The 27,588-nt window shown below is 38.5% G+C and overlaps 2 protein-coding genes across 2 annotated transcripts in view; one reads left to right on the plus strand and one right to left on the minus strand.

Moving 5' to 3' along the window:
- The window catches only part of LOC141359324 (uncharacterized), a 564,790-nt gene that overhangs the window by 464,897 nt on the left and 72,305 nt on the right, over positions 1-27,588 (plus strand). The gene's annotated exons all lie outside the window — the stretch shown is intronic.
- LOC129453004 (uncharacterized) lies at positions 1,374-5,871 on the minus strand. The gene is made up of 3 exons (XM_073862388.1): positions 5,614-5,871; positions 3,892-4,212; positions 1,374-1,699 (listed from the first exon to the last, which is right to left on the minus strand). The coding sequence occupies exons 1-3, from the start codon at positions 5,648-5,650 to the stop codon at positions 1,374-1,376; spliced, it is 684 nt and encodes a 227-aa protein (XP_073718489.1). The 5' UTR covers positions 5,651-5,871.

Raw genomic sequence — 27,588 nt, forward strand, 5'->3', positions numbered from 1 at the left:
GGTCGATCCCCAGCTCACATGCACATCTATTAACCTCTCTAGAACATTAGATGCAAGATCAGGGCTCTCAAACGCATTTCAACCAGTTCACACCTTGTGTTTCTCACACTAAAAAGTAAAATATTACTCCTATATAAAAACAACAGATGAGGCAAAGACAGGGACGTTCTCTGCCAGGAGTTCATAGCTGTCTCTAGTTTTTAGGTGTACTCAACTTCACACAGCACTGAAAGAACTGAAACGCACTTGACATCAAAGTACCGCAGGGAATATTCGGGAAAGGAGAAGTTTGATTTCAAATCCCTCTTGCGTTACTCTGATGTCATCTACCACACAGAGTGTGTTGGAAGAGCCAGATCCGATGCATGCGGTAAAAAAACAATGTTTTTATCATTTTGATTTTACGATTCCTGGACTCGCCTTTGATCAAAGACAATGGAAACTAATGTTGGGTAATTTAACCAAATTCGTGCTAAATTAGTAATTCAGTCAAAAACTCCCCAGCTTTGCAACCAGTTTAACTGTAGGCTACCTGAAAATTGTTTGGGGAGAAAAGATTCACAAGCTTCGAGGGGTCCGGTCTTTCTTTTTTGACTAAAAACTATTCATAGTTAAAATAACTATCATATGGAGCCCCTAAGGCAGTGCTTCTCAAATAGTGGGGCGGGACCCCCAGGGGGGGCTCGAAGCGACACCAGGGGGGGCGCGCGAGACCCCGGGGAAAATATTTTTTCAGGAAGTGATTTTTTTTGCATCGTCACTTAAAGACATTACACCCCAATCACGCTGATAAGCCGCTTGAGTTTTTTATTATTATTTATTGATTATATTTAATTTAATTTTTCAGTATCAAATGGTCAAAAAATATTATACTTTAAATAAGGATTGATTTTTTTTTATTTCAGGCAAATTGATGCATTTTTAAGTTTTTTTGTTACAGACTAAAAAACAATGTTAATAAAGTTATTCTTTGTTGTAAGCTGATCAATATTTCTTTTTTTGTGTTTTCTTTAATGTTAATAAGGATACAATGTTTTGCAGATGTGCAATTTTATAGACAAACTATACTATTTACAGTCACAGCGGAGAGTTGGGGGGGGCGCGAAATGTTTACTTCTTCCTAGGGGGGGCGTGACAGAAAATAATTGAGAAGCACTGCCCTAAGGGGACATGGAGAAAAAATTACTGAAACTATAACATGCGCACGCAAAACTAAACTTAAAAAAAATTATGCACATGAAGGTTTCGCGTGAGCACGCAAAAGTTTCATATGAGCACATGAAACTAAACTTTAGATTTTTTTTACTCCTATGTCACCTTAGGGGCTCGGTACTATCATAACAGTTTTTATTAAAAAATGTGTGTGTGTTTCTTTACTCACCATAGACAGTGATGTTAAATATCTTGAGAGGTTCATCTTGACTCTTGGTGGTTAAATGATAAAGTCCAGTGTGTGTGGTTCTGATGTTTGTGATGGTGAGAGATCCAGTCTGATTGTTTAGATGAAGTCTGTTTTTAAATCTTCCATCAAGTCTATCATTATATATAGTAGTTTTATATTCATTCATTTTAGCTATAGAAGTTTTATTAGGTCCAAACTTCCAGTAGATTCCCTCTTTTCTCTGTGTTTCAGTGAGATTGACAGATAAAGTGACAGAATCTCCCTCCATCACTGACACAAACTCACTGCCAAACACACCTGAAACATAAACATCAAGTATTACAAACATTCCTATAGCCATCTGCATTCATTTAAAAAAAGAATTTACTATATACAGTATTCATATGCATTTGTAAACCCTGTACATAGTAGGGGAGAGTGGGGTAAGATGTCACACGGGTAAGTTGTAACACTCTTCATAACTCCAACACTAGAGGCACTATCCCAAAAATCAAATAGCCACTTTGTGTAACGACTTATTTTATAGTCAACTTCGTGTTCACATGTGGTCAAGATTGCTCCAATCTGATAGAAGCACAATTTTCATATTTTTTTGGCATAAAGGTAAAAAAATTGAACTTTACATTTTATGCAATACAACTTTGAATTAATTTAAAAACATTTATTTTGCACAAAATAGAGAAGACAATAGCTGATGTGCTATATTGAGATAACCGTGATATTTAGCCAACATTAGCAAACGTGTCAGTTTGGGGCAAGTCGTCACATGCTTTTCACACTGTTCCTATTTAATCAGGGGTTAAGAGATAAGCTTGGGTATTCATATTCTGACGCTTCACACTATGTATTCCTACATCAACATAGCTTACAACTTTTACTAGCAGTGATTTTAAATGCATTTCTCCAAATAGCAAACTTTACCTGTCAAGTAGAAACTTCGCAACTAATTCTCATCAGTGGGAAGCCCAACCTGTGTGAAATATTCTCCAAAAACATTCTGGTTTTGTTTTTTTCTTCAGAGGCCTTTCTCTGCCGTACGTAAACATATCACCAGAATGACTGACAACTAGGATGACCAATAGTCTTGATGATCCACCCGGAAAAAGAAAATCCTCTATAGTGACGAGGGATGCTAGACATGTCCCTACCAATATCCAGGAAACACTGAATTGTCCTTAGCAATAATTTCAACCAAACAATTAACATGTATTTACATATTGTAGTAGAAGATTTTTTTATTTTTATTTTAATTATAGTTTATGAACTTATAATTGTTAAATGCAAAACCCTGTTCTTCTGTTCTAGTGAAAGATTTCTGTTCTTCCATCTGTTCAGTAGTAAAATGTCCAAAGACTAGGACATTATGCAAAGTCCTACCAGATCAGATAAAGGGAGGCTAGTGAATGAGATAAGTAACAAATGATGAACAAGTGAAAAAACTCAGTAAACGGTAGAGCCTCACTAAAAAAAAATAATTTCTTCTATTTGACCAGATGTGCTTCAACTGATATGTTTCTTAGTCATTGATAAATTGAAGGTTTATTTTCTAAGTGACGCTGGAACTAGATGACATCTTTGGATCATGGGCGGAGATGGGATGACTGTGTTTTTCAGTATCTTACTATAAATATGTGCTTAACCTTGTAAACGGGGCTCTCGGATTAAACTTCTGGCACCAGGGAGTAGAGCCTATTCTATAGAATATATTAAATTCAGACAAAGAAAATTCTGTTGACAGTGTGTCTGTGTGATCATTGACTTTCACTCTTAGTGAGTATTATTTGATGCAGCTAAAATTCCACGACAATATAACCACTGATTTCCATCTGTGTCTTGTGTTTTTTATGTATTTACTTAATTTGTAAAAATGTGAAGCTCCCCAAATGCCTCATACACATTACATTCTTTCTCTTGTCAGGTCATTAGGAGGCGTTTCTAAATCTGGTTGTTATAAACAAACATGTTCAGTCTGTTTCAGTAACTGATGAGAAACAGATGATGGGAACTCCACTGCTTCGCTCTCATTGGTAGCTCCCGAAAGTCACATATTAATTGCATAAAGTTTAACTTTTCTTAACTTTGTCGCGTGACTGGACACGCCCCCTCCGGTCGCCAGTGGTCACTGTTGCAGGAAGTCGCTAAGCTTCCATTGAAACGAATGAGATTGCATCACTCTGCTACTGCTAGTCTCTGCAGTCTGAATGCAACGTTAGTCAATTAACATTTTTAAGTTGAAAGAACTCAAAAATTTAAAGCAACAAGGTAACTTACTTTATAAGTGGAACCAAAAAAAATATTTTTTACAGTATACCCCAGTTAAAATATTTCACTTCCAACCACTTTCAACTGAAGTCAGAGTTAAACATAAATAAAATATTTATTTTATAATTATGTTTAGCAACCGGTTAATCTACAAACAAGTTAGTGCAACATTGGCTTAGCTCATTAACATTCACAGATATTCACCACTTACTTTATTCTTTACTCACCATAAACAGTAAGATTGAATACATTGAGTTGGTTGTCTGTGCTGGTTTGAGTCACTTTATAAAGTCCAGAGTCTGTGGTTCTGATGTTTGTGATGGTGAGAGATCCACTGTGATCCAGCTTCATTCTGCCTTTGAATCTTCCATCAACTCTCTCTTCATATAAACGTATGTTATTGTCACCAACCTCGATTTCAGCTATGGTGATTTCCCGAAGTCCAAATTTCCAGGAGATTCCCTCTTTGATCTGTGATTCAGTGAGACTGACAGATAAAGTGACAGAATCTCCCTCCATCACTGACACAAACTTACTACCAAACACACCTGAAGAAATAAACAACAAGTATTACAAACATTCCTGTAGACATCAGCATTCATTTAAATAAATAATTAATGCTACACAGCAATAAACTAGGAAGGAGGATTAGGGTCAAAGCTAAAATAAAAACATCTCGAGATTAAAGTCATTGTAATGCGAGATTTAACTAGTAGTTTTTCAAGAATAAAGTTAAAATATGTACATTATGGGAATAAAGTCATAATCAAGAATAAAGTCAACAATAAATAAAGTTACAATAAAGAATAAAGTCGACATATTTTGAGAATAATGTCATAGTTTTACATTAGTGTGTTTTGGTAATATAAACAAGCACATCTGCAAAGCAGATACCACATTACATACCAGTGTTAATTTTAAAACAATATGAGGGAGATGTGCTTAGACCCTGAAAGAAAACGCTAAATATGTCCTAATGGATTTATACAGTGAAAACACCAAATTCAGCAAACATTTTATTAATAAAACATTCTCTGTACAGGCAAGAACATCCCATAATAAGAGGGTCAATTTCACTATAAAGTGCCATTTGCTGTCCTCATCAGAATCACTAGTCATCATGAATATAATCCAAAATAATGAAATTCTGAGATTTAATTATAAATGGCCAAACCTTTAAGCACAATCAAGTACAATGATAAGTCTCTTGTTTTCCCATTTTATACAATTTTCTTTAATTAGATAAACATCTGCTGCACACACAGTAAGTATCTACACTGATTTTTCCTTATTTTCATCAAATTGTGTAATTGGGTGTTTACAACATGTCCACCCTGTCATTATGAAATATTAATTAACATAAAACTTTGCAGAAAATCAAAAAATATTTATTAAACAGTGCAGTCAGCTTTAACAATGAACCACTCGGCTAACAGCGGCTACATCATGTGTTCATTAAATGCTAACTTTAGCTAAAAATGTCCACCCTGTCATGAAAAATTGAATTTGTCTATGGACAGGGTGGACATATTTTGTGGTTTGTTCGTATAGTGTCTGCTTGCATTTAATTTATAAAAAGTGCTGGAGAAAAAATTGTGCTAAATAGCACTAAAAGTTGTTTTATTTTAACGGAAATACTATTTTTTTTACTTCAAAATGTCGCCCTAATCATCCTTCGACAATGTGGCTCTGAAGACTATTTTTTTAAACTTACGCCATTGACCAAACGGTACGGACCGTTATAAATGAGCGGTTTATTCGTTGGTCAGGTTTGAAGACAAAAACGAATAAACGAATTATCCGAAGGTACACGGATCCTTTGCTATGTTTTATTTTCCTGTCATATTTCATTCCTGATTACTGACTTTATTTTAGGCTTGAATTAAGTGCGAATACTGCTAAAACGAAAGTAAAACTAAAGTGAGAAAAAGTAAGAAAATCAAACACACCGCACACAAATAATGCAAACACGAAAATGGTCATCATTTTGCTGTAAAAATACTTAAATGTAACAAATGAAATACTTAAATTCTCTCGGTTGTGTTTCTTTGTTGTTCCGGAGCCGCACCGATGCTACCAACCCAGCAAACACAGAACGTCCCCTAAAGTTCACATATGTTTCCCATTTGGTTATTTTTTTGGATACCAAATAAGAACGTTCTGGAAACATTCCCTGTAGGTTATATTTATAATAATAACCCAAATAGAATCTTTCCCGAACGTTTTCTGTAGGTTATTTTTTATTTTTATAACTCTTGTTAACTTAAATATGTGTAAACAAAAATATATTTGAATAATTGCCGATCGATTTGACAGGTCTTAAAAAGAGAACATGTAAGTGAGAATTGTGTTTGTTCAGATTGCTCAGTTTGTTAATTAATTTAGTTTTCTGATTAATTAAAATAAATATATGTAGAGCAGGAAAATAAGATTTTTTTGCTCGAGAAAAAATAGCCTACATACATGGACCTCGGTATTTATAAAATTCTGCGTTCCCAGCTAACAGAAAAAAGTTCTAAGAACGTTCCCTGAAAGTTCTTTACGTTCCCAAAAACGTTCTGCCAACGTTAAAAGTGTCCAGTTTTCTTGACGTTCTAAGAACGTTTTTGTGTTGTCTCAACGTTAGAGGAATGTTACATTTTACCATTTTTAAACGTTATGACAATGTCATGTTTTAATGTTCACACAATGTTTAAAACAACAACTGTTTATTATATTGACTTGTTTAATTGTTATGTAAATGATAGAGAAACATTGCATTTTATTATATTTATTTTTTATATTTATATTATTTTATTATATTTATTATATATTATATATTTATTATATATTATATCTATTATATATAAGTTTAGATGTTGATGTTTTGTTTCATTTTAAGTCACCATTATTGTGATTAGTGTTCGTTTTAGTTGGGCTCTTGAGCCTTGTCTTTTGCTTGCTAGTTTTTTCCCTGGTTGTGTTAACTTTTTGTTAATACACCACATTTGTTATGAACATGTTAAGTTAGTAGTGTAATTCTGTGGTGTGGTGGTTGGTACATAATGGAAAAAAAATCATCCCTAATTAATTTGCTAATCAAAAGTTTATTTTCTGTCAATAATGTAAATGAGATCCAGCACTTTCACAGCAGTTTGTCATTAAGGAGTTTAAGAAACTTTGGACAAAAAATATCTGCTGTATAATTGGGACGCACAAACATCAAGAATCAGACTATGAATCTCAACCATGGTGACAAAGAAAATTGGAAAAAAAAATCATTATTTATCCATGCTGCAGTGCATGCTGGGAGTCCTGAATGAGATTTGTAATTTGTTAATACCCAGCATGCATTGCAGCATGAAGTTTTTCATTTGATTGTCACCATGGTTGAGATTCGTGGTCTGATTCTTGATGTTTGTGCGTCCCGGTTGTGCAGCGGATGTTTTTTGTCCAAGGTTTCTGGAACTCTTTGGTGACGGGCTGCTGTGAGGGCGCTGGATCTCATTTGCATTGTTGACGGAAAGTGAACTTTTGATTAGTAAATTAATTGGGGATGATTTTTTTACCATTGTGTGCCAGCCACCACACCACAGAATTACACTACTAACTTAACATGTTCTTAACAAATGTGGTGTATTAACAAAAAGTTAATACAACCAGGGAAAAAACTAGCAAGCAAACGACAAGGCTCAAGAGCCCAACTAAAACGAACACTAATCACAATAATGGTGACTTAAAATGAAACAAAACATCAACATCTAAACTTATATATAATAGATATATAATATATAATAAATATATAATATATAATAAATATAATAAAATAATATAAATATAAAAAATAAATATAATAAAATGCAATGTTTCTCTATCATTTACATAACAATTAAACAAGTCAATATAATAAACAGTTGTTGTTTTAAACATTGTGTGAACATTAAAACATGACATTGTCATAACGTTTAAAAATGGTAAAATGTAACATTCCTCTAACGTTGAGACAACACAAAAACGTTCTTAGAACGTCAAGAAAACTGGACACTTTTAACGTTGGCAGAACGTTTTTGGGAACGTAAAGAACTTTCAGGGAACGTTCTTAGAACTTTTTTCTGTTAGCTGGGTTTGGCCTTGATTAGGCAACGAGATTAGATTAAATTGATGATTTTATCAAAACACCAACTACACTGACTGATTTTACAATCCTAGCACAAGAATCTTTTAATTCGCCTGAGAAAGCTGGCGTTTTGATTGCAATTTACGCACACTTTATGCTTTGTCTTTATGCTATATCTACATCATGTTATAATGTGTCAACGGCATTCACATTAGACAAAGTTTTTTGCTAATTTGCATTTTGTCAGGTTTATGTTAATTCATATTATATATGTGTTTATGCTACTGTTCAAAAGAGTTTGATGGTTGTGTTGCTCAAAGTCGCATTTACAGTAAATGATCAAAATTCTTATGAATCTCTTTATTTACATACACAACTTTATGTTTATATCTCATACAGTATAATTATTGATTTTATCCTAATGCAGATTACACTGCAGCACCATCTAGTGTTTAAACATGAAAACACACTAATCACTCAGTTATCAAACAATCAATTAATTTAATTTTATGATAACAGCATTAGAACTGCTTTTGAACAGCTCATGAATGATAACCCTGGAAAACTCACGGGTCAAATTTGGCCAATGTTAATTGATGATGAGAGAAGGATTTTTGAGTTCTCCAGGGATAAACACACTTTCTGATCACATTGGGTCAGTTTGATACATTTAACCCGGTCTAGGTTTTAGTTATATTATAGAGGCTTTACAAACATACTTTACAAATAAAGCAATACTGGTGTGCATCTTAAACAAAAAATGATATATTTGATTTTGTCAGTATAGCTGTTTTCAGAATAAGACAGTTAATGTATTTTAGTCTGAGATTGACTTAAACCCTGTCTGTCAAACTGACCCTTAATATTGTATCTGATAAACTGCAGATGTGAGCCTCCAAAAACATGTGATGTCCTAGATAAAGTATTAGAAATAAAACCTGATGGCATTTAATATTAATACCATAACCTGTACTAGGTTACCAAATTTAATGAACGACTTGTAATGTTCAAATGTAGTTTTGCTCATAGAAAGTTTAGTTGATCTTTGAAATATTTAGTTTGATTAGAGATCTCATACTGAAGAGTTTAATGGAAACTATAAAATGTTCATCATTGTGGTGGATTTTTAATATATTTTTTATGTAACTGATGTTATCATATATTGACATAAAGGTTAAATGATATAAATAATGTATGTAGTTTATCTGTGAAGAGATTGAGGTGATCTTGTGTTAGATTGTGGTAAAGTGTTTGTTGTGTTTATCTTTCATCTATAATTCATGTTTGATGTCTTGATGTCTTTGAAAACTTTACTTTCTGTTCTTTACATCAATCACAAAACATTAATGAGTCAACACAAAGAAAGATGTTTCACATCATTTTTATTAATAAAGATAATAACACACAGTACATTTATTTGTACTTATTAAAGCTTAACTTCAAAACAAAGCTGGCACGCCTTCAATCTTTTACATTTTAAAGGGATAGTTCACCCAAAAAGGAAAATTCTGTCATCATTTACAAACCTGTATACATTTCCCCGCTCCGACGAACACAAAGGAAGACACCCCGAGAAATGTCTGCAACCAAACCGTTCATGGACCCCAATCACTTCCACAGTAGGGATAAAAGAATATTGTGGAAGTAAATGGGGTCCACAAACTGTTTGATTACAAACATCTCAAAATATCTTCCTTTGTGTTCCTCAGAACAAAGAAATCTACACAGGTTTGCAACAACATGAGAGTAAATAATGAGAGAACCCTCATTTTTGGGTGAACTATCCATTCAAAATCAAAATAATCAGCGTTTGTCCACTCGAGAACTGAAATGATAAGACAAAACTTTTTATCAATACAGTAACATGTATATGTATTCATTTAAATGACGGTTACATGCTGTAAAGTGAAATAAAAATGAGATTAATAACAAGCAAAAAAGATTCACATACTGTAGCTACAAGTCATATTTAATACTGGATTACAAACCTAAAGCAGAAACTTTGGTGCAGTTTAGTAAGATTAGTTATCTTATGAGTAAAATCAGTTGTGTTAGTCAGTCAAGTGCTATATGAAAGGGTTTTTTTGTATCTGTACTGAGAGTCTGAATTCATATTTACAATTTTACATTCAGATCTGATCACAGAACAGATTTACTTAAGGAAACATATTTAAGCATAACTAGTTAATGTAGCAAAATATAATGAAAAATATAAAACTAAATGAATATGAACTTGAATAATAAAAAACTCAAACTGAATTGGCACTAAATAACGTAAGATGTTTATCAATGATGTGTATTTTAAATACACACTGAACTTTTATAATCTCCTTCATAATAATAAAGACAGATTATCATCTTTACTGAACACACAGATCAACATGAAGTTGTTTTTGATGTTAACAGAAAATCAGATTATTGTCAGGTTAGAGAAAGATTACAGGTGTACACACAGATCATCTAACTGTATGTAATGTATATACCATCATCATCATCATCATCAGATATTAAAGTAATACTGTCTATAATCACACAATATCAAAGATATCAGAGTCAAACTGTTAATATGATGTGAGGTGAGTAACAGATATGAAATATAAATGTAAAAAAAATAAAACACATTCCGATCATTGATCAGTGCGGTCGGCAAATAAATGAAAGTTGGTTTCTTATCATCATAAACCTTAAAAAGGTTTTATCACTTGAGCTCAACAGCATAAAAAGGGTTAATTTCTTATTTTAACAGAATGGATCATGAATGAAGTAAAACAGATTTGTTACTGTAGATGTTGATGATGAATCACTCATGATGTTGAGCATCTATCACCTCATCAAACATTCAACAGAGGATCCCCAGCCGTCGGTTCTTTTGCTGAAAAATAAATGAACAGAATCACAAAAATGAGAAATGAAAAATGATCATGTAAGTGTTGATTCTACTGGATATTTATAACACTGTTCACTGTGAAGGATTTTGTGTAAATTTCTTTCATGTGTAGTTGATGTCTGATGTGTTGAATCACAACTGTGCCCTCATGTAATAAACATACGTTACGTGTCTGTAAAGATGTGAACCAAATACAGATGTTTGTATGGCCAATAGAAACTGCTCAGTGTGAATAACAAGAAAAAAAACATGATTCCTCAGGGTAAATTAAGATCTAGAAGACATCAGATCAACAGTTATGATTTTAAATTGCAATCTTATCTGGTACATTATCTAGCAGATGCCAGAGAGCTTCCTGTTAAACAAACTGAACTCAATAAGTGAATGAAGAATCAGTTTAGATGTCTTGTGTGTTTGTGTTTCAGTGTATCAGTGGAGTAATAAATCATCTCTAATCTCATTAAATCAATGAGAAGAACACAAGATGGTCTATTAGTGTTGTTAGTTTACTGTGTCACTAATCTGTTTAACATTAGCGGTATTGTGAACATGATTTTACCCTCAAATATCATTATATGAAGGAAAATAATCCTAAATACAGGTTAAATGTAAAATAATGTTTGCTTTATCACAGCACACACCCAGTGTGATATATAGTGAACTATTATATAGGGAACATTTATTGTGATTCTAGTGCATCATCACGTCTCACATTTAATCTGCTTTTCATGACAAGTTGCGTTCTATTATTTTTCGCCATGGATCCTAACCTTGAAATCCAACCATAGAAAGTCAATAGGATTTTTTTCAAGGTTTTTAGTAGTTTTTAAGGTTCATTCTGCCCACCCAAAAAACTAAAGAAAAAATACAGCTTTACTACTTACCAATCACATCAACATGGAATCTGTTGTGTGATGTTTCATTTTTGTTGGTGATGTTTACTTCATAGAGTCCAATATCGTTCTTTGAAATGTCATTGATGATGAGAGATCCACGAAAAGGATCCTGTACCAGTCTGCCATTAAATTGCGAATCAACACCATTAATTTGAATGATCCCTGCATCCTGTCTCATATTTCCAGATGTAATCACACGATTGTTAAACTTCCACTCTATCTTAGTCCCTATCAGTAGTTTCTTTTTAGCACCAGGTAGAGTGAGAGAATCTCCTTCAGCCACTGACATCATTTTATCTGTTATAGGAGCAGACAGAAACACACAGAGAAACAAAAATTAACATTATTACACATTTCATTAAAGGGGTCATGACATCAGGAATCAAATTCCTAATTTATCTTTTGACATATAACAATATCATTAATACATCCTGCAAGCTTCATAGCTTAAAACACACTTTTTCATATGATCCCCCCAGAAAGACACGGTACATCAATGTATAGTTGACTCCGCCCCCTGATGTCTAGTCAGAGGAGTGACTTAAATGGATCTGAAGGAGCAGTTGTTTATAATCATGTTAAGATTGTAATAGTAAGATTGTGATGTCAGACAAATATTGTGATGTTGCTGGTAACTCGTAATGATCCATTCATCGTTGAGTTTTGAATTGACCTATCGCAAAGCCCCGCCCCTCTTAGTTACCGCTTCCAACTCGGAAAACCAAAGCTGTATTTCAATGGGAGCTGTCAGTTTGAAAACCTTGTCTCAGGATATCTTTAAAATATTTTGGACACAGAAGGACCACCTCTCATTGAGGAGCATTCAAGTGGGACTTAAATGACACAGAAAAAATATATAAAGATATAACTATGATTGGAAACAAGATTTATTTAGAAGCGAGATTTAATTAATTTACAATTGAAAAGTAAGGTGAAAGAGACAAGCTTGATAAGTTAGCAACACATACTCGAAATGCTTGGGTCTCCCAGTGCTCGCAAAAAGCACACTTAATGTTCTTCATAAGTTTTCTTCTTAATATTATTCCGCCCTAATTTTTGGCTCCTGCGACTAGGCCGTTTGACACAGAGCAGTGCCAAACATTTGGGCAGTGCCAGACTAAGTTGCTTGAGGACATGACATCACGGATCCACATTGTTCTTCCGCCATATTGGATTGAACAGAAAAAAGTTTCACAGGTCACAAATTTTTTCTAAATTTTTGACTAAACTGGATGTACATGATCCTTGGACCAAGCCTCACAAAAGTTAATAGAAGGATTTTTGATTTTTGGAAGCAGTTTTCCTCATCACAGCCCAAACAGAATGTGCGTCAAAGCCGCCAAAACAGGAAGTCCTTCATATCTCAGTAATGCTTTCACGTATTGAAATTGAACTTTATACATGTGCTTCGGTCTCCAGTGTGAGGTTGAAAACAAAAAAATTATAATTTTATAGGTATAGACAACATTGCTTGACTTGAAGTCTTTATCAACTTATGATGTTGTATTTTGTAATGTGATGGTTTATACCTGCTCTGAGACACATCAAACTTGCAACACTGTATTCGCACCTAGTGGTAGACTGAACAGAGGCATAAAACTCCTGCAATGTCTCATTTAAAAGAGAAGCAGAGTAGATCTCAAAATCACAATTGTTCTGTCTTTGGCGCAAAAAGTCACTGAAAGTGTTAACACTCCATTTAGTTGTCTTTTTCGTATTGACTTCATCTTTGTCGTAGACTTTAAAGAAGAGACGCACACAGGTAACTCGCGCACGCATCTTTCTCTCTCATCAATCTTATCTAGCTCTGCCGGTGGTAATTCTTTGTGCCACTTTTTGTCATTCATTTTTGTCTTCTCCAAGTCTTCTATTTTCGTCTTGCCTAGGCCCATTTCTCAAAATTGCCATATTCACCATACAAATTAAACAATATGCAAAATCATCCATTTAGCCTACCTAAATAAATGTGTGTCTCTCACTCAAGTGTAGAGAACTCTCACGCAAGTGTAACTGTGTTACTGGTTACCAATGTTTATAGTAGTGGATTCATTTTAAACTGTAATCAAACTGACTGGAACTACTGGTGCATTAAACCGTTTTAATGCACACCTTCCAGCCAATCAAAATCGAGCATTTAAACAGCCCCTGGTATAATAGAAGATAAGGAAGGTCAGAAAAGGGTTGCCTGGAATAAGTTTTACAAAGTGGTAAATCAGGATGAAAACAGTGCAGGCTATGTAATTTGTGCATTTAATTTAGGCTATTTATTTATTTTTGTCACTGTGCGCCGATCGGAGATGGACCTTGCATCGCCCAATCAGCGGAAGGTGGCCGGGTCTGGTTTTGAAAATTGGTCAAAAACGTTGGTGCGGATGGATGGCGGATGAATGATGAGTTTTGTGATGCGGTTGCGGATGAAATAATAGCCCATCCAACCTGGAGTGATTGGCGAGCTCTTTGCTGCCGGTCGTACTACAACGCGATGCGCCACGTACCACCACCTTTTAACACATGGAGCAAATACACTATTTATGCGTCGCTTTTAAAACATGGACGCGCAGTTGTGCCTATATCGATCAGCTCCCATTTTGAAAAACGGCTTTTACCCATTAATGGATCTGTAGTCACGATGGCAGTGATATCCATCTAAACCCTGGCCTAGTAGCAGGGACCACGCACAGATAAATTTTGTCCAGATAATGGGGTAAACATACGAAATGGCGCTATGGAGAAAGTTGGAGCGGCACGTGATTCGGTGCATTTATCTCATCTACTCATGCCGTGTCCCTAAAACGCTGTCACCAAACAACACAGATAAAGACTGTTTCAGACTGTGAACCATGCCAAAGTACTCTGGGACCCAAAGGTTAAACCTAAAGGTGTATTTGAGGGACACCTAAATATAAGAAGCGCTGTATTGAAATCTGAACAACTGAACAACTTGTACAGTTGCAAATACATTCCAAATTTGGCTAAAACCCAGCACTTCAAATAGTGTTGTTTATATTCAAGGTTATAACCACGTTATGGTACATCATCTGGCAGAGGCCGGAGAGCTTTGTCTGTTAAAACAAGAATCACACAATTATTCCAAACCATCCAACATTTAGAAATGTTTCATGCATGTGTTTGTGTAAGCACAGAGTTTTTATCTTTAGTCTGCAATGTTTTGTATTAGTTTATCTGAACACAAAGAGCTGTGTGATGTAACGTCACACAAAAGCATATAAAGTCGTTTTGAAATAAAATGATTTGTATAAGTGCTACAAAAATAAATAAGAGTTAACAGTGAAATCATCAGCACAAACTGAACTCTGTGTGTTTGTGTTTCAGTGTATCAATGGAGTAATGAATCATCTTTAATCTCATGAAATCAATGAGATGAACACAAGATCATCTGGTAATGTTGATAGTTTACTGTGCTCACCAATCTGTATAACATCCGCGGTTCTGTGCTCATGATTTTAAGATCAAATCTCATTAGATGTTTCTTTTACTGGTCAAATGAAGAAACATCCTACGTACTGGTTGAAATGAGAGAAATGTTTTATCACAACACACACCTAGTGTGATTTAGTTTCAAAGGTAAAGACTATTGGGTCTCTAACTCTCTATACTTTGTAGTTATGAGACAAAGATTGATCTTTGTGGCTCTGAGGTGTTCCAAACTGTATGGTGTGGCAAGGGAGTACAATGAAAAATGCATGGTACCAAATCTAATGTCACTAATTCATTTTAGAAGAAGCACAGGGTAAACGGGATTCAGACCTCAACTCCACAGGTTGAGGTATGGGGAGTTCTAAAAAGACAAGCAGAACGTCATTCTCCATCCAGCATCCAGGATCTGAAAGAGGTTATTATCTAGAAGAATTACTGCTGTTTTTAAAAAAAAGAATGGAGGCCTTTCAAAATATTAGATTGCTTTTAAAGCAACACTATGTAGTTTCCTTGCAAAAGTGACTTACAGCTCCCCCATGTGGTTGAAAAGCGCAACGGTGCCTGGTATCAGACACTCTTCGCAGGCAGGGGGAGGGGCGGGGCTGTGTTTCCTACCCTTCACCGCCACTTTCAGAGTGTGCTTGTAGCAGCTAGGAGGCTGCTCAGGTTGCAGCAACAGTACACTTTGTCCAGTTAAAAGTTGTTCTATCACTGAAATAATTTTAGAGACATTATTTAAAGGTAAAAAAACTACATAGTGTTGCTTTAAAGGAATCTTTGTAGGGTGTACTCATTTATGCATCACCTCATTTGATTTAAATGTGTTATTTTTCGTATCCTTAAGATATTAAGTGACTTTCACTCTTATGTTAAGAAACATAAATGTTAATAAAACTGGTGTGTAAAAATGCAGCAAATTGATCTCATATTTACTAACAAATGGAGAGAAAATCTTTATTTTCAAAGGGGGTGTACTCATTTATGATGTGCAGTGTATATAGAGACAGAGCGCCGTTATGCAAATTTGAAAACCGGGGGGGAATTCAATCCAACCGTCTCCATTGACTTTGTATTGCGAGAAGCCGCCTCCTTGTCATTTCTGGCTTATAACAAAAAACTGAATAATGCCTAAAAGCTGCTGTGTGACAATATGTACAGCTAACAAGCCAAAGAACCCAGAAATAAGTTTTTATAAGCTGTCGAGCCGTAAAACACAGCATTTAAGGAGAATAAAGTGGATCGCCGACTACGTTTCCCCCTAGTGGACGCAGTTCTACTAATAGAAGTACTATGAAAAGTTGCCTGTATCCATTTTTGTGTCTTTAAACTAGTGCTGCCACTAACGACTAATTTTCTAACGACTAATCTTTCGACTAATTTTTCGAATAGTCGACTATTCTAAACGACTAATTAAAAAAAACTGAAGTGTTTGTTATTTCATTGTGTCCATTTTATTTTGAACCCACCGGTGTCATAAACAAAATGAATAACTTAAATGTTACCAAATAAAAAATTACAATGTAAACAATATAAATAATAATAAAAACTTCCAGTGCAAAGTAGATGCTTAACAGAAATATGAAATGTTTCACTTCTACTCTTTGATCTTAGATTGCATTTTAACACAACTGAATGCTATTGTGACGGAGGAGAACTAGCCCTCCCCGCTGGGTAATCATTACTGGCAACCACACACACACACACATACACACATCGCATTCACTTACCTCTCATAATCCATCCCGTTTCCCCGGCTGTCGAAGCTGTGAGTGCACGCACACTCTGATGGCACATGGACATGTTTACATATCACTCTTCCCATCTGTTAGCATCCATAACTTGGACCCTTCATACACACACATTGTCGTTGCACGCACGCTGTTTTGTTTGTTTGTTTGTTTGTTTGTTTTGGTTAGCTGCCTTCGGACTGACACGCTGTGCCGGCAAACCCGAGCGATCGAGCGGCGCGCGCTTATGACGTCATCAAGGTGCGCCGCGCCGGCGCAGTACACCCGAAGGTTGGCGAGTCCATTTATTTTTGTTAAAGGGGTATTGTTATTTTGTGTATGTTAATGTTAAGTGTTTATTACGTTTGATTTATGTGTTAATATGTGTATTTATCTTTTAAAAGATAAATGTTATTTTTATGTTTGGTTTAATAAGTGTATTTAAATCCTTAAAGGTGAAGGAGGGTTTTAATTAATTTTTACTTACCTGAGAGTTAAGCTCCCGATTTAGGGGAGGAGTCTGGCCTATAAAGAGAGAGGCCAGACTCACAGAAGGGACTTGTTTACCAAGTCGACCAAAGTGAGTGGTAGTGGAGGAAGTTGTCTGATATATTGTTGATATTTGCTTGTGTATACGTTTTCATCATTATTTTGCCTTTTTGTTTATTTATTTGGTACTTTGGGTTTTTTTTTGTCTGCACTTGTAAATATAAATATATATCACATTTGGTTATCTTCTCATACACTGTAAATAAACTTCACCTTGTACAAAAGTACTCTTACGGTTTGAGCCATCGTTATTGTGGTATTTTGAGACATACCCACGTCTCAAAGCGAACTGGTGGTGTTCGCTTTATCACAGTTGGTGGCAGCGGTGGGATGGCTCCCCGTAAGCATAAAGGCCGGGCACGGACCAAAGTGAGTGGTAGTGGAGGAAGTTGTCTGATATATTGTTGATATTTGCTTGTGTATACGTTTTCATCATTATTTTGCCTTTTTGTTTATTTATTTGGTACTTTGGGTTTTTTTTTGTCTGCACTTGTAAATATAAATATATATCACATTTGGTTATCTTCTCATACACTGTAAATAAACTTCACCTTGTACGAAAGTACTCTTACGGTTTGAGCCATCGTTATTGTGGTATTTTGAGACATACCCACGTCTCAAAGCGAACTGGTGGTGTTCGCTTTATCACAGTTGGTGGCAGCGGTGGGATGGCTCCCCGTAAGCATAAAGGCCGGGCACGGACCAAAGTGAGTGGTAGTGGAGGAAGTTGTCTGATATATTGTTGATATTTGCTTGTGTATACGTTTTCATCATTATTTTGCCTTTTTGTTTATTTATTTGGTACTTTGGGTTTTTTTTTGTCTGCACTTGTAAATATAAATATATATCACATTTGGTTATCTTCTCATACACTGTAAATAAACTTCACCTTGTACGAAAGTACTCTTACGGTTTGAGCCATTATTATTGTGGTATTTTGAGACATACCCACGTCTCAAAGCGAACTGGTGGTGTTCGCTTTATCACAGTTGGTGGCAGCAGTGGGATGGCTCCCCGTAAGCATAAAGGCCGGGCACGGTCTAAGGTGAAGGCAGTGGAGGAGGATGTGACCTGGAATGCTGCGGAGTCAGTGGAGGACGAGGGATCGCCTACTGAACGTTCCGGTACATCACCAAAGCGCAACTTACCACAACCTAAGCCCGTCTCACCGGGGTCTAAGGCTAATGATGGGATGATGACTCTGATGCGCCAGTTCTTGGAGGCGCAAGAGCGGAGGGAAGAGCGGCACATGCTGGAGCTTCGAGGTCTGCGGGAGACCATAATGCAGTCTGCACTTCCTGCTCAGTCATCGATGGACATGGGAAGTCTGCGGATGGATCTACCAACCCCAGCAGCACGGAGAGTTACGGGTCATTATGATGCAGATCATGACGTAGGTTTTCCGAGATTCCCTGCTCCCAATCAGCCGTTACAACGGGCAGAGCCGAAGATACCTGTCTTTCAACAAGGGGAGGACATCGAGAGTTATCTTCGGCGGTTCGAGCGTCTTGCTAAGACCTGGAGGTGGCCTCAGGAGGAGTGGAGTTGTCGTCTGGTTCCGCTGTTGACAGGGCAGGCGTTGGAGGTGTATCTGGCCATGGACGAGGACCAGGAGGAGTAGTACTCTGAGCTGAGGGAGGCACTTCTGGCTAAGTTTGACTTCTCGGCTGAGACATATCGTCAACGGTTCCGGGCGGCTACAGTTCCTGCTGGTGAGTCGCCCACAGAGTCATATAACCGGCTGAAGAACCTCTTCAATCGTTGGGTGCGGCCGGAGGATCACACAAAGGAGGAGATCGGCGAGATCGGCATCCTCGAGCAGCTGCTCAGGGTTCTGCCCTATGATGCACGCACGTGGGTGAAGGAGCACGAGCCGAGATCAGGACTGGAGGCGGCGAAGCTGGCACAAAGGTACCTGAATGCTCACCGTGGTGGTCCTCGCACTCAAACCCCCAAAGGTACTGTACGCACTTTCACACAAAGTAATACTGATGCTGTGGCTCAGAGAAGTGGTGTGGAGCATACGAGCACCCAGGGACAACACCCATCATTGGGGAAGGGGTTGATTTGTTTCTATTGCCAGCAGTCGGGTCACAAAGCATCTGTGTGCCCTGCACGAAAGGCAAAATTGACTGGTTATTGTTACGTTCCAAGGGAAGGGGACAATGTACGAGACTCTGTTGGGAACCTGAAAAATTGTTGTGATGTGACTATTAATGGACAAACCTTACAGGCACTTGTGGACACTGGGAGTTCTATATCCCTAATTAAACCATGTTATGTTCATAATGTTGATTATCTGATGACAACATCTGTGCAATGTGTTCATGGGGATATTAAGCAGTATCCTCAAGCTGAAGTTACTGTGGGTATTTCTGATCAAATGTTTCTATTGACTGTTGCAATAGTTGAGAATTTACCTGCTGACATGATTCTTGGTAGAGATATACCTGTCATATATGATCTGTTACCAACCAAGAATGTAAATGTTTATGAGGATGCTATTGTTAACCTGTCATGTCCTGTGTTAACCAGAGCCCAAGCTAAGGCAGGTCTCCAACCACTGCCAGACTTTGATAATAGTCTGCTGCAGGGTGGAACCAAGGGCCCCAGAAAGTCACGCCAACAACGGCGGTTTGAAAAGTACCTGGGTACACCAGTCGCTGAATCTTCAGTGGAAGGTCTCAGTGTTGATGGCTGGGAGATCCCAGAGAATATTGTTGCTTTGCAAAGGGGTGATGTAACATTAAAACCATTGTTTGAAAAGGTTGAATGTGGGAAAAATGATACTGTGTGCAATGAGAAATATGTGGTGTTAAATTCAATTCAATTCAATTCAATTTTATTTATATAGCGCTTTTCACAATACTCAATTGTTTCAAAGCAGCTTTACATTAATAGAAGCAGTGAAAGCAGAGAAAAACGACAGATAGCACAACATAATACACAATAGCATAAGCAGTCAAATTTGCTGCGGCTATGACGCGACATTATGAGCGAGCGTATTACTAATGTAACGTCTAGGAGAAGAAGCTAAGTTAAGCCCAAGCAGGCTACCTCCCCGGGGTGAAAAACCCCCTAGGAGAAAAAAAACAAAAACCCCGGGTTGTTTAGCCGAGGAAATAAAAATAAAAAGTCCTAGGAGGGAAAAACATTGGGAGATATACATGTATATACACACATATAAAGGGATAAGGAGCTTAAGCGGAGATTAAGCAGAGATTAAGCGGATATTAAGCGGGTCCTGCCGGTGGTCGTTGGTCAGGCATCAGCTGGGCATCACATTGAAGGACGACCAGTAGATCAGAGGTGTGCCGACTTTCACATCTACCGGAACTGGGTCTGTTTGTCCCATTGTCCTCAGGGTCAATGGGACCCAGGGACGAGACAGGGAGAGAAAAACAAAATCATATTAGCGTAGGGGCCGTTCACATGTAATGCAAGTGTCACACAGTGATGTGGTTTAATCAGCTTAGTTTCAGACAGACTAACTATTGCGGCATAATTATATTATCCACAGTTTGAGGATTTTGCAAATTGGGGGCCCACTGCGACGGTATATATGGTAACTAAGGGTCACCTTCCGATTTTTAAGAGAAAATGAAACCTGTCGACCCGTTTGACTAAGGCCTGTAACCCCACTGTCGTCGTTAATGCAGGTTCAGTGGCAAACGGGTCTATATTGCATACTATTTACAAGATCACGAGAAAACGCCAACATCGCAACCTGACCATACGTGTCAACCCGTTTGACTAAGGCTGGAGGCCCCACTGTCGTCGTTAATGCAGGTTCAGTGGCAAACGGGTCTGTATGGCATACTATTCGCAATACAAAGAAAGCGCCAAAATCACAACCCAGCCATACGTGCCAACCCGTTTGACTAAGGCCAGAAGCCCCACTGTCGTCGTTAATGCAGGTTCAGTGGCAAACGGGTCTGTATGGCATACTATTTGCAATACAAAGAAAGCGCCAAAATCACAACCCAACCATACGTGCCAACCCGTTTGACTAAGGCTGGAGGCCCCACTGTCGTCGTTAATGCAGGTTCAGTGGCAAACGGGTTTGTATGGCATACTATTCACAAGACACAGAAAGCGCCAAAATCACAACCCAACCATACGTGCCAACCCGTTTGACTAAGGCTGGAGGCCCCACTGTCGTCGTTAATGCAGGTTCAGTGGCAAACGGGTTTGTATGGCATACTATTCACAAGAACACGAAAGTTCCAGAATCGCAATCCGACTATAGGTTAAGATAAGGTTTTTATTTATTTATTTGGTTGGTCTGTGTTATGACCGCGAGTGCTTTATTCCGTACAGATAACTATTTCGAGTTAGTACTTTTACTAGACAAATTATGCGAATGCTTTGTTGAAGAGAAAAGTTTTAAGTCTAGATTTAAAATTATCGACTGTGTCTGATTCTCGGACATCGGTTGGTAAATCATTCCAGAGCTTAGGGGCTAAGTAGGAAAATGACCTTCCACTTTTAGACACTTTTGATAGTCTAGGGATAATCAAGAGACCAGAATTTTGCGACCGTAGTGTGCGTGATGGATTGTATTCTGATAGTAATTCTCTAAGATATGAGGGTGCTAGGCCATTTAAAGCTTTGTAGGTGATTAGTGATATTTTAAATTGTATGCGATGTTTAACTGGTAGCCAGTGTAAAGATGCCAGAATTGGGCTTATGTGGTCATACTTTTTAGATCGAGTAAGTACCCTTGCGGAAGCGTTTTGAACTAGCTGAAGCTTGTTTACTTGATTTGCATGGCATCCCCCGAGTAGCGAGTTACAATAGTCTATTCTAGAGGTCATGAAAGCATGGATAAGCTTCTCTGCGTCAGATGTAGACAGTATATGGCGTATTTTCGAGATATTTCTAAGATGGAAGAATGCTGTGCGGCAGACGTTGGCGATATGACTATCGAAGGATAAGTTGCTGTCGAACATCACACCTAAGTTCCTAACCGTGGAAGATGGCACCACAGTGCAGCCATCTATGTGCAACTTGTAATCTGACATATTATGTTTGTAGCGATTCGGTTCAATAATAAGTATCTCTGTCTTATTGGAGTTCAGCTTAAGAAAGTTATGTGCCATCTAATCACTAACATCGCTAAGGCACTCTGTTAGCTTAGAAAACGTGTGTGTTTCGCTGGGATGTGAGGAGATGTAAAGCTGGGTATCATCCGCATAGCAGTGAAAACTTATGTTATGTTTCCTGATAATGTCTCCTAGAGGTAACATGTATAACGAGAACAGGATAGGACCTAAAACCGAACCCTGCGGTACACCGTATTTAACCACGGAGTGATATGACTCTTCCTCGTTTACATAAACAAAGTGATAGCGATTGGTTAGATACGACCTAAACCAGGCTAGCGCCTGACCACTGATGCCAACATAGTTTTCTAGTCTATTGAGTAAGATTGTATGATCTATTGTGTCAAAGGCTGCACTAAGGTCTAATAATATAAGAATTGAGATTTCACCACGATTGGATGTTAATAGGAGGTCATTTGTAACTCTAAGCAACGCTGTCTCTGTGCTATGGTGGGGCCTGAATCCTGATTGGAACTTTTCATATGTACTATTATTTGTCAAGAATGTGCGTAACTGGCTTGCCACTACCTTTTCTAATATTTTCGAAAGAAAAGGGAGATTTGAGATTGGTCTAAAGTTATTAAGCTCTCCCTGATCAAGCTGTGGTTTTTTAATCAGCGGTTTAATAACTGCTAGTTTGAAAGCTGTTGGAACGTATCCTCTTTCTAGCGATGAGTTAAAGATATTTAGAACCGGGGTTGACACTACAGGGACTACCTCTTTAAGCAGTTTTGTGGGAACGGGGTCTAATATACAGGATGATGATTTGGATGATGTAACTAGTCTAGAGAGCTCATCTATTGTAGTAGGTTTAAATGAATCAAGATGTTCGTATGGTAGTCTAGTGTTAAGTGAACTAACGGGTAGAGTGGTGGCTGCCTGGGTAGCTACAATGTTTTCCCTTATAGCCGTAATTTTGTTAGAAAAGAAGTTCATGAAGTCGTTACTATTGTGTTGAAGTTTACTATTGGTTTCTGTTTGTTCTTTATTTCTAGTCAGTTTTGCAACTGTGCTAAAGAGGAAACGAGGGTTATTATGATTCTCATTTATAAGCTTGCTAAGATAGGTAGATCTGGCGGTTTTAATAGCCTGTCTGTATTGTTTAACACTCTCTTTCCATGCTGCACGCCATACCTCTAACTTTGTGCTTCTATAATTTCTTTCCATTTTCCTAGTTGCCTTTTTGAGTGCGGCGGTGTGATGATCATACCATGGAGCTGGCGGTTTTTCTTTGATTCTCTTTTTTTGAATGGGAGCAACGGCATCCAATGCGTTAGAACAGACTTTGTTTAGGTTTTCTATTACAATATCTAGATCGTCACAGTTATCTGCTACATGTTTAATTTGGGACAGGTCTGGAAGAGTGCTAATAAAGCTATCTTTAGTGGTGGAAATTATTGTTCTGGCTAATCTGTAGCATGTTGTGGATTGAGTGATCCTATCTAGAAGGACAGTGTATGACACAAGGTAGTGGTCAGAAACTGCATCACTCTGAGGTGATATTTTGATGTCATTAACATTGAGCCCGAGTGACAGAATTAAGTCTAATGTGTGCTTACGAGTATGCGTTGGCCCTGTCACATTTTGTCTAATATTGAGAGAATTTAGAACATCCATAAACGCACGTCCTAGTGCATCTTTTGGGTTATCCACATGAATATTAAAATCACCAACTATTAGAGCTTTATCTACAGTGACTACAAGCTCAGACAGGAAATCTGCTATTTCTTTAAGGAAATCTGCATGGTGGCCCGGAGGTCTATAGATTGTAGCTAAGGCAAAAGAGAGATGTTTGTGGTTACGATCGGTTATTTCCATATTTAACAACATTAGTTCAAATGATTTAAATTTTACTTCAGATTTTTGGTTTACTTTAAAAATTTTGTTGTATATTGTAGCTACACCACCCCCTCTCCCCTTTAATCGAGGTTCGTGTTTATAATAATAGTCTTGTGGGGTGGATTCGTTTAAACTAATGTAGTCGTCTGCTTTAAGCCAGGTTTCTGTTAAACAGAGTGCATCTAAGTTTTGGTCTGTAACTATTTCATTGACAATAGGTTCTTTATTGGTAAGCGATCTAATGTTAAGAAGGCCGAATTTTAACATTCGAGGTTCATCTGTTAATGTATTGTTTTCTAATTTTATATTAATCAGATTTGTACCAGATGTGGCAAGTGGTGCTCTGTATTTATTTGTTCGGGGAACCGATACAGTTGAAATGGGTTGATATTTTGGTAAGATTGACTCGAAGTGCTGGGATATAAGTGATCTTGACATATTACGGCAGCTAACAGACGGACGGTTAAGCCGATCCGTCTGTTTCCTGACTTGTACCCTGGATAGTCAGACTGTATTAGAAGTAAGACTATTGGTCAGATTTATAGAGAGAATCGCCCTTCCTTCCTGAGACGGATGGAGGCCATCTCTCTTTAGCAGGTCAGGTCTCCCCCGAAAATGCTTCCAATTGTCTATAAACCCTACGTTATGGTGAGGGCACCATTTTGACATCCAGTCGTGAAGAGACAATAATCTACTGTAAGTTTCATCCCCCCGGTAAGCGGGGAGGGGACCAGAGCATATTACATTGTCTGACATTGTTTTAGCAATTTCACATATCTCTTTAATATTATCTTTGGTGATCTCCGACTGGCGGAGTCTGGTGTCATTTGTGCCGGCGTGAATAACAATTTTAGAAAACTTACGCTTAGCATTAGCCAGCACTTTAAGTTTTGATCTAATGTCTGAAGACCTGGCTCCCGGTATACAATCGACTATGGTGGCTGGGGCCTCAATGTTCGCGTTCCTAAGTATCGAATCTCCAATGACCAAGGCACTTTTAACAGACGTCTCAGTCGGTGTATTGCTTAGAATATCGAACCTGTTTGAAATTACCAGGGGGGTCTTGGGTGGGCACCGTAAACGACTTTGCCGCCTGATAGTCACCCAGTTAGTCGGCCCCCTTGACTCAGATGATGGAACCGAGCTATGTGTATTACGTTTAACACTAGGCGCACCCGAAACAGTGTTTGTAGCATTAGCGGTATTAGCGTTTGTAGCATTAGCGGTATTAACGTTTGTAGCATTAGCGGTATTGCTGTTATCAACTAGCGTTTGGATGCGCGCTTCTAGTTCTGCAATCTTCTCCGTCAGCCTTACTACTTCAATACACTTAGCACAAGTAAACCCCTCTGTGCTGATGGAAGAAGCTAAACTGTACATGTGGCAAGTAATGCAGGTTACAATAACAAGCGGAGTCTTACCGCTTTCATGTTGGGTGATGGCGTCTTTGGTCACCTGGACGCGGTCCGTGAAGCTACATCGCGAGGGCAGCTCGCTCGCAGCACGCCCCGATCGCCTGCGGACGTCTGTAGCCAGTGTGATGTGAGGCACGCTGAATCTGCGACGGCCGGGCAGCAGCTCCTCCACGGCTTCCCGATCGCTTTCATTCTGGGCAATGGCGTCTCCGTTCCCTCGAGCGCGGTCCGTGAAGCTGCACCGCGTAGGGTGTTCGCTTTTTGCACTTCTCGGTCGCTTGTGGATGTCTGGAGCCTGGGTGCTGTACGTCGCGTAGGATCTGCGATAACCGGGTATCAACTCCTCCACAGCGTCCCGCTCAGGTGAGGACAGGTCTGAATAGCATACATTGGATGAGTCCGCCATTAGATCGGCAAAATGGTAACTAAACACCTGTTTGTTGATGCTAGCGGGCTATATGCTAACACTGGGTATTTAGCCAACAGCAGCGATTTCAAAGTGATGTGTTATATTTACAAACTAATGATGTAACACGTTTGATTGTCCCCACATGTTGTCGCCCTATGGTATTACATCTTGCACACACAGTCCCCTGGTCCGGTCACCTCGGCCAACAGAAAACACATGCACGCATCTGTTCACGTTTTCACTGGCTTACATTATACACTGATGTACAGACATACTGCAATACATGTGCCATCTGTCAGAAGACCAGTATTGTATCCCAGCGGGGTCGAGCACCCCTGCAACCTCTCCCTGTGATCTCTGCTCCTTTCAGGCGAATAGCGATGGACATCGTAGGCCCCTTGGAGAAGAGCAGCAGTGGAAATCAGTACATCTTGGTGGTCAGCGATTACGCTACAAGGTACCCAGAAGCATTCCCTCTTTGGTCTATTACCACACCGAAGGTCATCCAGGCTCTGGTACAGTTGTTTTCTAGGGTTGGTATTCCAGAGGAGATTCTCACAGACCAAGGGACGAACTTCACATCGAAGCTGATGGGTCAACTGAATCGTCAGCTAGGCATCAAAGCAATCAGAACAACCCCATATCATCCACAAACCGACGGATTGGTCGAAAGATTCAACCAGACTCTGAAGAACATGCTGAGGAAGTTTGTTAACGACACAGGTAAAGATTGGGACAAGTGGCTACCGTTTGTTCTGTTCGCTTACAGAGAGGTTCCCCAAGCATCAACATGATTCTCGCCCTTTGAACTCCTATATGGCTGGCAGGTGCAAGGACCATTAGATCTTCTGAGGAAAGGATGGGAAGGCACTACAAGTGGAGCTGAGGAGAAGGGGATAGTCCAGTACGTACTGGAGATGAGAGATCGGCTTGAGCACTACCGAGAGGAGGCGAAGGAGAACCTACAAGAGGCACAGAAGAAGCAGAAATTATGGTATGACAAATATGCACGAAAACGAGAGTTCCTACCATACAGTGTGGTCCGAAGAATGGGACCGGTGACCTATGAGATACACCATCCAGACAAGGGGAAGACCAAGCAGACATATCACGTCAACCTGCTAAAAGAGTGGAGAGAGCCAGCCGGTAAGGAAGCACCAGAAACATCATTGATGGTACAAGAGGTGGACTGTGAGGAGGAAGAGCCTGCAGAGTCGATAGCCAAGAGAGGAGCGTCTGTGGTGGATCTGAGTCACCTAGAGGACCTCCAGCGTAAAGACCTGCAGTACCTCCTAGATCAGTTCCCTGCTCTCTTCCGCCAGAGGCCTGGGCAGACTGAGTTGGCTCAACATTACATCCATCTGAGCAACCCGACACCATCAAGACAACGGCCTTACCGGGTACCTGAACGGCTCGTGGACCCACTGAAGAAGGAGGTGGAGCTGATGATGGAGCTTGGTGTGATTGAACCCTCGACCAGTGAATGGTGCAGTCCAGTGGTCATTGTCCCGAAGAAGGATGGAACACTGAGGATCTGTATAGACTTTAGGAGGCTGAATGCAC

This window comes from Misgurnus anguillicaudatus, chromosome 23 (assembly GCF_027580225.2).
Source record: "Misgurnus anguillicaudatus chromosome 23, ASM2758022v2, whole genome shotgun sequence".
Lineage (NCBI taxonomy): Eukaryota > Metazoa > Chordata > Actinopteri > Cypriniformes > Cobitidae > Misgurnus > Misgurnus anguillicaudatus.